This window comes from Arvicanthis niloticus, chromosome 30, assembly GCF_011762505.2.
Source record: "Arvicanthis niloticus isolate mArvNil1 chromosome 30, mArvNil1.pat.X, whole genome shotgun sequence".
Classification (NCBI taxonomy): domain Eukaryota; kingdom Metazoa; phylum Chordata; class Mammalia; order Rodentia; family Muridae; genus Arvicanthis; species Arvicanthis niloticus.
The window spans coordinates 13,708,505-13,725,745 of NC_133438.1; the positions used below are offsets into that span (position 1 = coordinate 13,708,505).

Sequence of the window (17,241 nt, forward strand, 5' to 3'; positions counted from 1 at the left end):
TCCTTCTGAAGTAACAACTGTTTGGCTATACCATTGACAATAACATTCTGTAAAGAAAGAAGCAAGGATAAGTAAAGCGATGTATCCCATTTTCTAGTTTCCGTGAGTGAGAATTAGTGTCTAATGAGATGTTCCCAGACACTGCTGCTGCTCATCAAAACACGTGCCCCAGATCAGAGTGGATTTAATTATCACCGGGAGAGGGTGAAACGGGGACATCAAGTGGAAAAATCCAGAACATGAAAAAAAAAACGTGTCTCGGGAGATAGATACAGAGCTAATTTTATGCATCTGCTTTCTTCTAGAAAAAAAAAAAAAAAAACCAAAACATTCATTTTTGAATGATGTGAAAGGTTCGTTTCAAGCTGGTTTTGATGAGCTCTTGAATAGAGCAGGACCAACCTGCCCACCCCCAACCAGCATTTTCTAGGAGGAAGTCAGGTCTTTACAGAAACCACGCCCTATAAAGAAATGTTTGATCTCTCCACAGAGCCGGGGCATTGCAAGTTAAGCTTCATATAGTAATTTGACCTGAAAAGTTTTATTTTAGTAGAGGCATTATCAGACCTAACTTTATGAACAACCGCCTATTATTTTACCAAAGAATAAAATGGCTAAAATCCTGATAGAAAATAACAATGTGCCAGGCAGTGGTGGTGCATGCCTTTAATCCCAGCACTTGGGAGGCAGAGGCAGGTGGATTTCTGAGTTCAAGGCCAGCCTGGTCTACAGAATGAGTTCCAGGGCAGCCAGGGCTACACAGAGAAACCCTGTCTCGAAAAAACAAAACAAAACAAACAAACAAACAAACAAACCACCCAATGTGCTCATTAAAAATAATCCCTCATTGTAGTTCCCTAACTTTAATCTGTAATTGTATATGTTCAGTGTGTGTGTGTGTGTGTGTGTGTGTGTGTTCAGACCAGCACATAAAGGGATGAGATGTGTACTCCTCTGCACATTTTCCCAGCTATCTTGTATTTTAGACCATTTATACAAGTAAGTGAAGATCTTAGAACTGGCTTCCTTGGTGCTCAGTGGAAGATAACATACAGCACACTTGCCCACTTCTTCTTTCAGCTCTAGGACTCCCGTCTTGTACAGACTCAAACATGCCTAGTGCATGCTGCTCAGGTCTCGGTGAATTCATATGTACATCAGTCCTGTTGATATAGAAGGTTTTGTTTTCTTGTCGTCCTACATCGCCCCTGGCTCTTATGTGTTTCTTGTCTCCTATCCCACATGGTTCCCTGAGCCCCGAGTGGAGGGATTTGATGCCAGCATCTCCTTTAGGGCTGAGTGTTCTCATTCTCTGCATATTGTCTGGCTGCGGGTCTCTGTGTTTGTTGCCATCTAAGGTAGAAGGAAGCTTCGGTGATGATGACTAAGTATCTATGCATATTCCAAAATATCATGAGGAGTCATTTTATTGCAATTGTTTCCTTTCTGTCCTAAGTCTCTGGGCTATGTAGTCTCAGGTTCTTGGTCACTCAAAAAGTGTTGGATAAGGATTCCATGTCGTGGAGTGGGTCTTAAGTCAAATCAGACATTGGTTGGTTACTCTCTCATTGCACTAGCATGTCTTGCAGGCAGGACACCATTACAGATCCAAGGGTTTGTAGCTGCATTGGTGTTTTATCTTTTTCCTTTAGTAGTATACAGAGTACCTTCCTGTCTGGACCAAAGATGCTAGCTCTGTAGGTACCAGCTTGACTTCTCTCTGTTCAAGGCAAGAGAACTGTGTAACAGAATGCAAACTTCAAACCTGAAGTCTTTTTCTACTCAGGCAGATGGATCCTAATCGCAACATATTTACACTTAAACAGAATGCCCAGGTTCTAGAGATTAGAGGCCTTGTACTGGCTGGTTGTGTGTCAGCTTGACACAAGCTGGAGTTATCACAGAGAAAGGAGCTTCAGCTGAGGAAATGCCTCCATGAGATCCAGCTGTAAGGCATTATCTCAATTAGTGATCAAGGGGGGAGGGCCCCTTGTGGGTGGAACCATCCCTGGGCTGGTAGTCCTGTGTTCTGTAAAAAAGCAGGCTGAGCAAGGCAGGGGAAGCAAACCAGTAAGAAACATCCCTCCATGGCCTCTGCATCAGCTCCTGCTTCCTGAGCTGCTTGATTTCCAGTCCTGACTTCCGTTGGTGATGAAAGCAATGTGGAAGGTGTAAGCTCATTAAACCCTTTCCTTCCCAACTTGCTTCTTGGTCATGATGTTTGTGCGGGAATAGAAGCCCTAAGACAGGTCTTATGAACGAGCTTATGGTCTATAGAACACGAACTTTCTCAAGGACTTCTTGACTCGGGGGTGCGCACCAGTTGGGTGCAGAGCATGCGTTCCTTGGGACCCATTCACAGGGGCTAGATTCAGTGAGTGATGAGTGTCTTCAGCTCATACACCTTGGCCTGAGAGTGAAGAACTGAAAGCATCGATTATGTTCACTAAGTCATCAGCCAGTGCTCATGTTAGTAATCACAGTGGTTGCTCCTAGTGTTTATTCTGTACTGTTACTAGGGGATTTTTTAGATCTCAAGAGATGTACCACTGCAGGACTTTTACCATATATATTTTTTTAGTCCACAGTGCCACTTTTTTGTGTCCAGTGGAACGGCAGGGACAGCTGAGCTGCAGCACACACCCTCCTCAGAACGTCCTGTTCATTTCCCACCCAGATATTGTTCAGTTCCACACCAGTTAGCTTAAGAGGAAACTAGAGAGGGTAATGAGGAGGCAGAGGCAACACCATCCTCCTAGCATCCTCCCCTAGGAGACAGTACATGGTTCTGCACACACCGACATACAGGCTTGCAAGGACTCTAACAAAACTGACAACAGGGATTGTGAGGTCAGCATTGAGCAGCACACAAAACTCAAAATAATAGTATCACAGTTCCACATAGAACCCCAGCCGAGACCACCTCCCCACAGAATGACCTATGAGAGCTCATTTTCATTTGTCTTGGGTCCTTCTGAGACTTGACTTTCAGGTTCGCCTGGGTTTCAGACCCTGGCTCTGTCTGCCCCAGCTCCTCGATATTCTCTGGTGCCTGCCCCCTGTTGGTTATTTTTCCCTTCTGGGGGATCACTTTGACTCATCTTGCTCTCTCTCGGGTTCCAATTTTGCCTCTTCGCCATTTCCCAGCTTTGGGTGAGGCTGAATCCTTTGCACTCTTCACTACTTCTTGGAGGTTATATTTCCTGAACAGCACATAAGCTTTCACAACACCCGGGCAACACACAGCTTTGATGGTTTCTTCTTATCACCGTGCATTCTGGATTAGTGAGATCCACTTTGTTTTCTGGATCGAGGCTGCCCACTGTTTCTTCCAATTGTTTAGTAACTTCTTCTCTATTCATATGGCTATTATTTCGAGATCTGTATACAATCTGAAATGTCCCTTCAATTGGGACTTTAAACCAGGGTTCCAGAAATGTTTCTGCGCATTTTTTCATATCTTCTAAAAAAGCTTGACATGTGCCTGAGATGGGCAACATTTGCAGGATAACCCGTGTCTTCTCTTTCTTGGTTTTGTGCATATCCTGGAGAATATGATGGCACTAATTTCTCAGGTTCTATCCCAAGTGTCCTGATGAAGACTACATTATCTGCTCTGCTCTCCACTGACTGGAATCTTCGCAGCCTCTTCTTTGTTGAAGCCTTAATGCCACCAACTTTTTTTTTTTTCAAGGCAGCCTCTGCATCATCGTCGTCTTCTCACTCACTTCCAGAGGGCTGCTGGTCCTTGTCTATAAACTTTTCAGGCCAGTACAAGTCGACGCCATACTCGTTGAATAAGCTGTAGGTCTCTTCCACGTACTTGCACTCCTTCATGTAGCAGGGGATGAGGATGCCTTGCAGGCCGGGCTCCAGCTGCCTGCTGTGGGCCGCCTGTGTCACCACATTGGCAGGAACTGGCTGAGGGGACTGCTGGGCGGTGGTCACCATGCTACCTACGATCCACGTTCTTTCTTTTGCCATCTATATAAAGGAGTTACACAAACCAGAGTCAGATGTTACAATTCTTGATCCTGCCTTTAAGCCAGTATAAAACACGTTTCATACCTGCTTGTCTCTCAGTTCTTAGGCACAACAGAAAACCACAACACTTTTTAAGTCATGCAGTGCCCCAAATGAGGCCTTATAGATGGGTTACTGTATCTTGATTTAATAACAATACTCATCATTTCTGAGCCTGTAGAAAATGTCATTTTTCTTAGACCTAGAACATATCCCATACTTCTGTGACATTTAGTATTGTGAATTCAAAACTGAGCAAAGACCCCCCCCCCCGTCTTCATGTTAAAATATTTAAGTGGTTAGAAAAGAAAAATAACTTGAATAATTTTATGAGACTTTGTCTTTAAACTACTACCTCCTCCTTCTTTCCCCTTGTCCCCTTCTTCCTCTTTCTTCTTTTTAAGTGAAAACAGAACTGAGCATACAGCTCAGTGGTAGCACGCTTGCCTGTCATGTACAGACCCTGGATTCAATCCCCAGTTCTACCAAAAGAAAGAGGGAGATCCAGACCTGTAAGCCTGCATTTGGAGCCAATCTGTGTGCTTGCCAAGAGTTGAGGGATGGAGTGAGAGGAGAGGAGGAGAGAAAAGGGAAGGAGGGAGGGAAGGAGGGAGGGAGGGGAAGAGAGAGAGAGAGAGAATGAATATATCAGAGTGTTTTATATATCAGACAATTCAGAGACCCACAGCATAAAATCAGGATGGCATGTAATGACTTCTTCAATGTTTCCCCCTTTTCATTCATAGACTAAAAAAGAAAAAGCAAGCCAAACAAAATGCAGAGACCGTCTCAGCTGCCGCCACAAAGAGTCATTCCGAGAAGGATGATGCTAATTCAGTCATTTTGGAACAAGACCAGTCCAAAGTCGCAGGAGAGGGGGACCACAGCACTGATGAGAAGAAGAAGAGAAAAAATAATCAGTTAAAGGAAATCAGGCGCACGGAGCTGAAGAGATACTACAATGTCGGTGAGCACTCTGATGCTGTGGAAGCATTTTCTTTAAAAAGCTAAAATCCCCGCCCTCAGGACAAAGAAGCCAGAGGAGCAGAAATCAAAGCCAGCCTGGGTTCCATGAGACCTTTTCTCAAAACTATAGCAGCAATAGCAACAACAAATTGTAATAACTTTTAAGCCAGATGTGGTCATCACAAATTTAAAGCCAACCTGGTCTACATGGGGAAAACCTTCCACCCTCAAAAATCAAAATCTGTAATAATTTGCCAAAAGCTGTGATTTATGAGATAACATTATATAACAGTACAGCGTATGGAGCGAGTGCTCTGTGTCCCTGGCTCTTATGATATATGTTATGTGATATAAAAGGATAGCTGTGAAACAATATACCCCACTCAGCGTCCAACATTTGTCATCTAGTAGTGTGTCTGTCACATGCTTTGTGCTGCTGGACATTTTCCCTGTAAAAGAAATACACTTTTTTTCTCTTGTTTTTGTTGTTGTGTGCATGTGTGCGTGTGTGTGTGTGTGTGTGTGTGTGTGTGTGTGTGTGTTTATAGATGTGTTTGCCAGGGATCAAAGGTTAACTTCAGAATCTTCTTCTATTGCTCTCTCCTTTATTGTTGAGACCAGGTCTCACTGAGCCTGAAGTCACTCTCTGGACTGGCTGGCCTACTAGCTCCAGGAGTCCTCCTGTCTATGCCTCACAGCCTTGGAGTTTCAGGAGACTATCACTGTGTTCAGCTTTTTAAATGAGTTTTGGGAATCAGAATTCAGGCCCCCAGTTGTTTAGCAGGTACTTTGCCCACCGAGCCAGGTTTATTTCTTTTCCTTAGTGCTTATACAAGGCCTCGCATGTGTCACCTAGAAACAGCCATTGCATACAAAACCCCTCATTTTGAATAAGTCCATAGTGTTTTAGAGTTTCTTAGACTAGCCATTGCTGCAAAATGTACAGGAATAATGGCTTGTCTAACTGTACCCATCTCATACTGACCATTCTGTCATATGCCAGTCTAGAGTATAGTTCAAACGGTGCAAAAAGAGGGCATTAAGAGTCAAAAATTTGGCTTGATATTGCGAGACAAAGAGAGAAAAAGATACAGTAGTGTTCAGAGAGCCCAGCTAAAGCCATGAGATGAAGCAGTGCCAAATAGTAGACAGATCTGGAGACCCTGAACTGGGTTCAGACCATCAATAACCTTGGTCCAGATTACGACAAACTTACAGAGAAGACATGTTTCCTACTGTGTTGAACATAACTTTCTGATGGGCCTGATGTGTGATGGTTTAGTTAGTGTCTGCTTTAATAGGGTCTAGAATCACCTAGGATACAAGCCTCCAGGGCACATTTGTAAGGCATTTATTTGGCCTGTGGACATGTCTTCCAAGGATTCTTTTGAGTAGGTTAATTGAGGTGGGACATCTTAAAAACCTACAGCTCCAGTCCTTGAACACAACTATTCACTCTTCTTCCCGACTGAGGAGACAGCGTGACCAGCTGCTTCAGGCTCCCGCCACCTTGACTCCCCATCAGGATGGCCTTTACACACCACTGTGAGCCCAAGTAACACCTTCCTTAAGTTGCGTTGGCCAGGTGTGTTATCACAGCAGTGAGAAAGTGAGAGGGACAGTGCTTGTCAAGGTCATGCTGCACTGCACTGTCTTGTGTGACTTCTTGCCTTGTTAGTTTCTACTGTAGGGGAATCTGATAAAAGTGTGTTGGTAAATTTAAAATAACACACTCGTCTTTACTCTGCTCCTTCATATGACCTCACAAAATCAGTTCGGTTGCCTTCTCTTCTGAGCCTCCCTTCCTGTCTCTGTCCAGGCCAAGCCAGATCTCGACCATTTTCATGGATGTATCCATTCTCTGGTTGCAGGCTGGGATGATTTAGACCCTATAGTGTCTCCACCTTGACAGGTGTTCTTTGTGCGTGTGTCTGTGTATATGATGGACACACCAGTGTTCATTTGTGTGAGTGGAGGCCAATCTTGGGTGCCATTCATCACCATCCACCTTATATTTTGTACAGGGTCTCTCACTGGCCTATAAATCATCTGGTAGGCTAGCCTCGAAGCCTCAAAGTTCTATCTTCCACTGCCTCTTGGCGCTGAGATTACAAAAGTGGTCCACACTACCAGACTTGTGTGTGTATGTGTGGAGGAGTGGGGAGGTTTCGAGAAAATCACTCTGTAGATCAGGCTGGCCTCGAACTCAGAGATCCATCTGCCTTTGCCTCCTGAATGCTGGGATTAAAGGCATTTGCCACCACCTCCAGGCAAGGCTTTTTTAAAAATAGGTGCTGGAGATTGGAGCTCAGGTCTTCATACATACAAGGCAAGCACTTTACTGACTCAGTTACCTCCCTGTCCTGACGGACGCATTTTAAATGTGCATTCTGTAGAAGATTGAACATATAGGTGAATGAATACTCTTGTATTATTTGGTTCTGTTTCTTGACAGTTCTACAGGATACTGGTTAACAGTACAGTCATTTAGTTGAAATTGCTGTGTGGTTTTCCTTGTTAATAGTAAGAGATGCCATTATGTCATCCCTCAAAAATGAGAGTGATGGCCACTGGCTTGGAGATTCGGGGGAATTTCATCAGGAGACTCTAGTGCTGGGATCAGACCTCTGGGCGGGGCACTAAATTTCAGGCTTCATTTGCTCTAACTGCATTTGGCCGTTGTTGACAAATGGCCCACTCAGATTTGATTGGTCTCATTGCCTTCCAGAGTCCCATCCCGGGATGTAGTTCTCTACCACTAGGGGGAGCATCAGACCTTGAGCCAAGAGTCATTCTTGTTCCAAAGCATTGCCTCTTCCTGTGCTGCTCCTCTGTGAAAAGACAGTGAGGAGACTTGACAATGGGAGGATCTTGGCTGCTGAGGATTTAGATTTGCCTGGTAAAACTCAAAGAGAGTTGGGGGAAGCGCCATTATTTCCAGGGTGAATCTGAATTGTTGAAGGCGGGTTGTGAGGATCTGAGACAAGCCCTTAGGCAAACGAGGTGCTGAAGAGAGTTTCTGCTCACAGGCAGAGCAGTGCGTGCTAATTAGTATAGTTCGTGAGGAAGAAAACGAGCAATCTGTACGTGAGGAATTTGAAACCTCAAGAATGAGGAAGGAAGGTGATGGATTTTGTGTTTAGAGATGTGATTTTGAAAGTCTAAGTCATTTATCAAGGGGCCTAGAGGCGCCTGTTTATTGCCCTTTACAGAGCAAATCTGTGTGTAAAAGAAGTGACCCCAGGAACAGAGGCAAAATGAGCTAGTGGTGTTGAGTGGCAACATGAACTTCAAAGTGCATAATGGAAAAGGTATGGGTAAGAGTTGTCCTATCTGGGTATAGAAAGTATAAAGTTGTCTGTCTGTCTGTCTGTCTGTCTGTCTGTCTGTCTTTATCTTAAGACAAGATCTCACTCTGTAGCTCTGGCTACCCTGGGATATACACTATGTAAAGCAAACTGGCCTCAAACTCACAGATCCACCTCCCTCTACCTCCTTGTGCTACAGGGCCATGCAGAATTGCTTTCTTTATTTTTTGAATTTTATGCATTGCAGACCTATTTCAAATATTAGCATGCAGGAAAAAAAAAAAAAAAAAAAAAAAACAGAACTTACCAGCATGACAAAGCAAAAGCAAAGGCCTTGTAAAAAAGAATATTAATTATGCAAATACAGAGTTTGTTGAAAGCAGTTACTTCTGGTGGTTGCCCATTCTGCATATACAACGTAATTTACCTGAACTAAAGAAGGATGTTTTGACAAGACATTTTTGTTTTTTTTTAAATAGATTTATCTGTGACTCATTGAAGTCTCAGGCAATATGTCATTACTATCTCCTTACATGGTGATAACATGCCAATAAAGAATATTATAGAGAGACTGAGTCACCAGAATTGCCTCATTATAACAATATGGTCCTGATTCTGTAAATGTTCTCTTTTTGAGAAGAGAGCAGGAAAGGAAGTAATCACATTAAGACAGTTTGCATCAGAGAATCTGAGATCTAGTACCTAGCACAACACCAAGTAGGTAAATATCAGAATGTTTCTAGAACAAGCAAATTCAACCTTTCTGTGCTTGCATTCATATTTACTAATATATAGGACTCTTTTCACTTATTCTGTTTATATGGATAAACTCTTAAGAAGTTGTGTGGGAGGAAGGAGAGAGTTGCCTCAGAGGTTAAGAACATTAGCTGCACTTACAATGGACCCAGGTTCATTTCCCAGTACCTTCATGGAACTGCATGATTTTCTATAACTCTAGTTCCAGAGGACCCGGTACCTTCTTGTGGCCTCCTCATGTAGTTTCATTAACACGCCTGTCGTGTCTACTGTGTTCATCACAATTTTCCATCCTGCGTTCAAAAGAAGACTAACAAGAAAAAGCCAAAAAAGTGAAATTTTCTGTTGTTCATTTTCTGTGGATTCTTTGTTTCTCATGAAAATATGAAAGTAACCAACAACTGGGTTCTTTCCCACAGCAGCAACCTCAACAACTTTCCGCAGAACTTACAACTTTTTCTAAGGGTTTTGTTTTTTCTTTTTAAAACCACATGGGTTAGTTTCATATCTGTTATTTGATTTTTGTTTCAACTCATAGGCTTAAAAGGTCAAAGTTATAATATTTTTTATAAGTTTATTTCCAAACATACATAGGCCAGGCCATTAATATATGATCTTCAGCTCAGGAGTGGAAAGTCTTCTTATCCTTTTGATTTTAAAGATTAGAAGGATAAAGGATTAAAATAGACTTTTATATGAAAAGAATATATCAGGAGCCTAAGAGGCTGGGGATGAGTCTCAGTGGTAAAGAACACACTTGTAGGTCCAAGACTTAGTTCAATTTCTAATCCAAAAAAAAAAAAAAATTACCTAAGTAATATTATTGTAAAATAACCAGGAATGTTGCTAAAAAGGAAGATGTCATTTGTAGGGAATATGGAGGGTTCGAAGAGAAAAAAAAACATTCTGCATGAAAAGACAAAAAAACGTGAGAGCAGAAGCAACCATAGCCACTTTGAGACCGGAAGTCTGCATTCAGGAGTGCAAACACTTATTCAAGCATAGAAATCAAAGGAGTTCATCATATGTAGGGCAAGATGAAGGAGGAAATGTAGGTTAACTCTAGGAAGGATTTATGGGTCATAGATAAAATGGCTTGAAAAATAGTTCTAAGTAAAACTATAAAATTTTGTTATAAGGCCAGGCACAGTGGCACATACTTTTAACCCAAGCAACTGGAAGGCAGAAGCAGGCTAATCTCTGTGAATTTCAGACGAGTTTGGTCTACATAGTGAATTCCAGGATAGCCAGAGCTACATAGAGAGACCTAGTACTCTCTTCCAGAACCGTAAACGTCTTCATTTGAGAGGTGAAAGTTATTTCTCAAGTTCAAAGACAAAACATTCTCAGACACACCAAATATCACAACATGTTGCTTGCACCATAGATCTCCTGAAACAACCTACTAGAGGGGGCTTTGTTTTTAGTATGAAATACGTCAAAACTTTAGCCTTAAGAAAAGAGTCATGTTAACTGGTGATGAATACCACAAGAATCAAGCTGAAAATATGTAGTTATGAGCGTGAACATAAAATGCATCCTGGTTCCCCCCAACACCCTGATCTAGCCCCTCATTTTGATGCAGTATAATTCTCAGACGAACAAATATTGCGAAATAAGAACAGAAAGGAAGTAGAGAGAGAGAGAGACTACACTGGGAGGAGCACCCATCTCATGTGCTCCATGCTCTTTCACCTCATGGCATTTACAAAGTACTTCACAGCTGAAGGGTCTGGTTGTTTGTACATTCCAGGAACTTCCCAGAAACACGTAGAGCAGTTATATTGATCAAGACTTGACCAAGCCAGCTCAGTCACTCAACTGGTTCTCGAGTGCAGGAGTGGGGATTAAAAGACGATTAGACAGTATTGTAGCATGACCCCAGCCAGTTCTGAGGCTGAAGGCTGAGACGGGTTTACTTTTTCCCAATTTTCTTTTAAACCATTTTAATTAGGTCGGTTCTAGGTTGAGGAACCAGCAATACAATAGCTGCAAACAGTCAAGGAATAAACAAGGCAGTAAACAAAGTCCCGTGATCACTCTCAAGAGCACTGTTTCTAAGGGTTTTGCACAGTGTAAGATCTCACAGCATGAGAAATAGTCACATGTGTTGGATAAGAGTGTATGATCACTGGCAGTTTCAGCTTAAAAAGTCAAATTATCCTGCTGGGCGGTGGTGGCGCACGCCTTTAATCCCAGCATTTGGGAGGCAGAGGCAGGCGGATTTCTGAGTTCGAGGCCAGCCTGGTCTACAGATGAGTTCCAGGACAGCCAGGGCTACACAGAGAAACCCTGTCTCAAAAAAAAAAAACCAAAAAAAAAAAAAAAAAAAAAAAAAAAAAAGTCAAATTATCACCAAATGAGGCAGAAAAGACTTGGGGGGCGGGGAAGACACTGAAGTCTCATGGACTGGGTAGCTCATATATCACAGAACTGTCATGGTCTTTAGACTGGGAAGTCCTTCATGATCAAGACACTAGTAAATTCTGAGTCTATGGGGCACTGTTTCCTCCACTAGGTATATGAGGGAAGCTGTGGGTAGGGGTCTCTTTCTTTTTTTGGACTCATTTTATAATGCTTAGTCTGAGTGCCTGGTTTCTGTCTCCTAATACTCTTAGGGGTGAGAATTTCAACATAGGACTTTTAAGGGAAATGAAGATTGGAACCACAATAAACAGATTGCTAGTAGAGAGTAATCTGGTTAAATCTTTGTGGAGGACAGGATAGCTGTATTTACTGAGAGCCTTGTTTTTTTGAACCCTTTGACTCAACAGTTCTTTCTGCTAAAGTTCACTGTAAGGAAACAGTCTGAAGCATTAAAATATTTCACTGTAGTAACTATCGTACTATTTGAAATAGCATGAAAGTATAATTAACAGAACAGATATAAAATGTATTACTGGGTACCATTTTCAAATAATACAGACATAGAATTAATCAAGTAGACACGTCTCAAAACCTTGTAGTTGGAAATAGTTCTCAAGTGTGGCTCAATTTTTATTAAAATGACAATTCGTATAACTATGTAAAATCCAGATCAGGAAGAGCTGGAAGTAGATTTGCTAGAAGGTAAACCTTGGCTGTTTCTAAATAGGAGCCAGATGGGTAAACTGTATTTCTGTTATTTTGTTCAAATGAGTGCTATGGTCCTTTTGTATCCATCCAAATTCATATGTTAAAATGTGCATTCCCTTGGGCCAGGATGATAGCTAAGTGGGTAAGGAGGCCTGCTCCCAGGCTTGATGACCTGAGTTTAATCCCTTGGACCTATGGATGTCTGCTGTGGGCTGGACCCTTGCTTTCCTGATTGACTTCATGACTCCTCATGATGTCCAACAGAAAGCAGCAGCCCATTTTACAAAGTTAAAAAAATAAGATGCTAAGGAATATACCCAAGCACATGCCGGCTAGCATGTGACAGACACTAACGCATTGCCCTCTAAGGACAAAGCCAGAGTGATGCCTCAGGCAGTGTTCTCAGCCCTGCAAGTCAACTCTGGAGCAAAAAAAAAACAAAAAAAAACCAACAACAACAAGAGCCAACACAAACCAGAACATTCTTGGTTCTTAGTACAGAAAATAGAATCAGCTGCAGGTGAGCTTTCTTCCCCTGGGCCTTAAGTTATTCATGATGGTGGAGTTGCCCCTTACCTACTTAAGTGAGTTCACTACTTCTGGGACACTAGAATTACTTCTAGACCTGATCGTATGTGTAGGCATGCTCAAAACACCCACTGGGTCTATGGCTAATATAAATCAGATGTTGACCAAAACCACTGGAGTCCTCTGTCCTTAACATAGTCACAGTGTGTGGACAGTCACGGGGCTATAGCTTCCATTACTCATCCAAGATAACTGTCATGGGTGTCCTCTAGGTAGACAATTAGTTCTTCTGCCCTTGAGATGCTTCTAGTTTTCCACTCAGTGTGACTCACTTTAGTTAACCATTAACAGCATTGACTGGTAGCAGTCCTAACCAGTCATCACAATATACTGGGTGTGCTTTGCTTGAGAGGGAGGAAGTGGCATGTCCTCCATGATATCTCTCCGCTGTGTCAGAGGGCAAAATAGAGTGGGGTACTTCGTGATGCATATTTTTAATTTCTTTGGAACAGTTCATAATTTAGTTTTTTTTTCTTCAGTTTTTTAGTTACCCATCTCTCAGTAACTCCAGTTAACAACATTCGCATATTAAGTGTGCTTTTTTTTTGAAAACAGACCTATAATGTGAGTTGTGAGCATCACCATGGGAGAATATGGTATTTCTTTGTGTAGAAATCCAAGTCCTATATTTTATTCAAAGTCATTTATGACATTAATGTTTTCATTAATTTATTTATTCACCGTACATTCCAATATAGCCCCCCTCCTCTTCTCCCAGTCCTGCCAGGGCCCAGTCAAGCCCTTCCCCCACTCCCCCCTTCCTTTCTCTTTAGAGAAGAAGAAATCCCCCATGAACACCAGCCTGCCCTGGCACATCAAGTCACAGTGGAACTGAGTGGGAAGTGACCCCTCCCACTGAGGCCCCACAAGGCAGCCCAGCTGGTTGTTGATTTTTTTTTGTTTGTTTGTTTATGTTCATTGGTGTTCTGTCTGTAAGTGTGTCTGTGTGAGGGTGTCACAAATCCTGGAATTGAAGTAATTAGAATCACAGGCAGATGTGAGCCACCGTGTGATAGCTGGGAATTGAACTCAGAACCTCTGGAAGAGCAGCCAGTGCTCTTGACCACTGAGCCACCTCTCCAGCCCCATGACTTTTATTATTATTATTATTATTATTATTATTATTATTATTATTATTATTATCCTTTAAAAGCAGTCTTTTTGTGTGTTCCCATGCTGACCCCAAACTCTTGAACTCAGTTTATTCTCCTGTACCAGCCTTCTGAATAGTTGAAACTGTTTGGATTGTAGCTTTGACAGGTACGTGTGATTTTCCCAGTATAATGTTGTTGCAGTGAAAAGTTTTACCCACAATCAGACATGTCTGGGAAGTTGATCTGTATCAGAAAGTTCCTCGTTCCTTATGTATCAGATGTCATTGTAACAGCTCAAGACATCAAAGACTGCTCCCTTTGAGCTCTGCCTCAAGCACTTCACATTTGTAGACTCTGGAAAGAAGTGATGTGCGTGCGTGCGTGCGTGCGTGCGTGCGTGCGTGCGTGTAGGCAAGCCAGAGTTGTATGTGAAATGTTTCCTTATTTATAGAAAATGTGTGACTCATGCAGACTTGGGACTCACAATTCTGTTTCCACCTCTTCAGCATAGCTTGAAGGCGTGTACATGCCACAAGGGCTCTAATTTACTTATTCACTTACTTACTGAGACAGGATCTCATTAAAGTTGGAGATCACCCATTCGACTAGACTAATTGGTCAGCGAGCTCCAGAGGCCTGCCTGTTTCTTCTGCCCCTCCAGTGCTGAGATGACAGTTGTCACACTTGTTCAGCTTCCTGTATTAGAGAGGAGTCTTGTCCTCATGCTTGCATGAGAGCACTGTACTGACTGAATCGTCTCACCTGTTGTTCACCTCTCTTGAGAATAGAGCTCAGACATTGGAGCCTAAGAATGAGGCCGACTAACATCTCATGCAATCGCCAACTTTATTCAGAGCTTCAGCTTATACTCTGAGGGTTAAGACGAGCCACACAAGGAAAGGACAGTCACAGGGGCAAGCCGCACATGGCAAAATCACATTTTTCCACAAAGGCATGTAAACAAATAATATGTAATGAATCATTATAATGAATTATAAATAATTTGTAATGAATAATAGAAACAAATAATTGTAATGTATATTCTAAAGTAAATGCACTCATATCTATTATACCTGGTAGGGGCACAAAAGCATATTCCAAGAACAAGTCTTTTGTTTTGTTTTGTTTTGTTTTGTTTTGTTTTGTTTTGTTTTAAGAAACTGAGGCCATAAGACTCTTGTTTTCTTGGACTCCCCTTGCACACCTCCCTCCTTGGCCCTGTTCGCGAGACATGCTTTTGTTTCCATTGTTTTTCATGTTATACATTTCTTTGATGTATGCCAGTGACAGGGAAACTTCATTGTTTTTTCATAAATTCAAGTGTACATGCTAAACTTATACTGAAGGTTTTATCCAGACAGAACATACCTTCTTTTGCAGTTTTTCAGCCTATTACCTGTCCACAAGTTAGTAGGCCTGCAGTCGTGCTCCTCCTTTCCTGGATCTAGCAAAGGAATGTGGTGAGGGCGATTTATGAAGCCCGTGAGAAAGAGTATGTGAAGAGAGGAGACGAGAGACGTTGAAGGACTGAGCAGCGCTGTGGGTGTGGCTCAGTTGGGATAATGCTCGCACAGCAGGCAGGAGGCCTGGCCTTGATCAGCTGCACTGCATAAAACCCACTGTGGTCATGACTCTGGAGGCAGAGGCAAGATAATCAGGAGTCGAGGGTCATCCTCAGGTACATAGTGAGTTTGAGGCAAGCCTGGGCTAGATGAGCTCCTCTCTCAAAAGAAGAAATGAATAAAATAATAAGTAGCTTTTGCCATGATCAAAGAAGAGGATCTGCTTCCTGGAAATTGTTATCTCACCACATGGGCCTGTGGCACCATATACACACACACACAAACACACAAACACACACACAAACATACATACATACACACACATACACAAACATACACACACATCACACAAACACACACATACACAAACATACATGCATACACACACACACAAACATACACACATACACAAACATACACTCACATCACACATACACACATACACAAACATACACACATATCACACATACACACGTACACAAACACACACACATACACAAACATACACACACATCACACATACACATGTACACAAACATACACACATACACAAACATACACACACATACACAAACATACATACATACACACACATACACACACACATACATACACACATACACAAACATACACTCACATCACACATACACACATACACAAACATACACACACACATATACACAAACATACACATATATACACACACATACACAGATACACACAAACATACACACACACATATACAAACATACACGCACACAGATACTTTTTTAAAAGAGAGAATGAACATCAGCCTTGTGCCAAAAAGAACCTTCGAAGGAATGTTTCTAGAAGTGCTAGCCTGGGGTCCATCTCCCCTGTAAACAAAGGCCACAAATTTCAGTTTCTCTGACTCTTTAGATGGAATTAAGAGGAAAGAAGAATGTTAATGTTTCATTGCTTACCTTCTCAGATCTAGGTGACCCCGTTTTCACATGTGTTCTGAGAATCAGAAATCCTGTGGTTAAGTTGTTTGAACATGGGCTATATAGAATGCTCTTGTCTGACTTAACAGTTCAGTTACCTGAAGTTACCCAGATGTGGCCACCTGAAGATGATAAGAATGTATTCCCGGCACTTTCTTCATTCGCTCCTCCTGACTTTTTATTTAATTTTAAGTAGTATTTATAGGAAATAGTGGGAAGCTAGGAAACTCCTCAGTGATGTAACTTCTTCCATGCTTTGATAACCTTCCTGTTCTCACCCAGCATCCCGCTATCTCTGATCCAAATGTCAGTAATTTATGGAGGTCGGAGGCTGTAAAACATTAGATGTAGGTGGCTGAATTATTCCCGTTTCTTTTATTTATAGGACATTATGAATGTTCAGAGACAGGCTCATTCTTGTTTGTTTGTTTGTTTTTGTTTGTTTATATCCTGTTTCTCCTCTGCCATTTTTCTTCCCAGGACACATCATCTATTATATTCGGTGTGATAGGTTTAAATTTTTTTTAAGTGTTCTTGAAAACTTTGTGTGACTGTTTTAGACTGGTGTGAATAGTACTGGTCTGTTTATCCTGTTCCTCCTGGTATGGATTTGTGGCCGTGTGCCTCTGGCTTGTTATTTCTAGTGACCACCGTGGAATCCCAGAGCATAACTGACACTTTTACTCAGCCTCCATTGACGTCTGCCTCAGAGGACAGTGGTGGGCATCCCCAAGCAGACTCCTGTGGTATATACAAAGTGCTTTCCTCACGGCAGACCCTGTGCATCTGTTAGTTTAATTGCTCAGAGATACACAACCTGTAGGTGCTTGGAGCTGCAGTGGCTGAATCAGGTTACATCTCTGGTAGCCGTTCATGTTTTGTCTGAGATCGGGCATCTAGATCC

The 17,241-nt window shown here is 42.1% G+C and overlaps 1 protein-coding gene and 1 pseudogene across 2 annotated transcripts in view; one reads left to right on the plus strand and one right to left on the minus strand.

The window, feature by feature from the left end:
* The window catches only part of Ncoa7 (nuclear receptor coactivator 7), a 141,570-nt gene that overhangs the window by 55,337 nt on the left and 68,992 nt on the right, over positions 1-17,241 (plus strand). For both annotated transcript variants that reach the window (XM_076927925.1, XM_076927924.1), the window contains exon 3: positions 4,770-4,990. In XM_076927925.1, the coding sequence (XP_076784040.1) occupies positions 4,770-4,990 (221 nt within the window). The remainder of the gene's footprint in view (positions 1-4,769; positions 4,991-17,241) is intronic.
* Positions 2,930-3,951, minus strand: LOC143440540 (THUMP domain-containing protein 1 pseudogene; annotated as a pseudogene).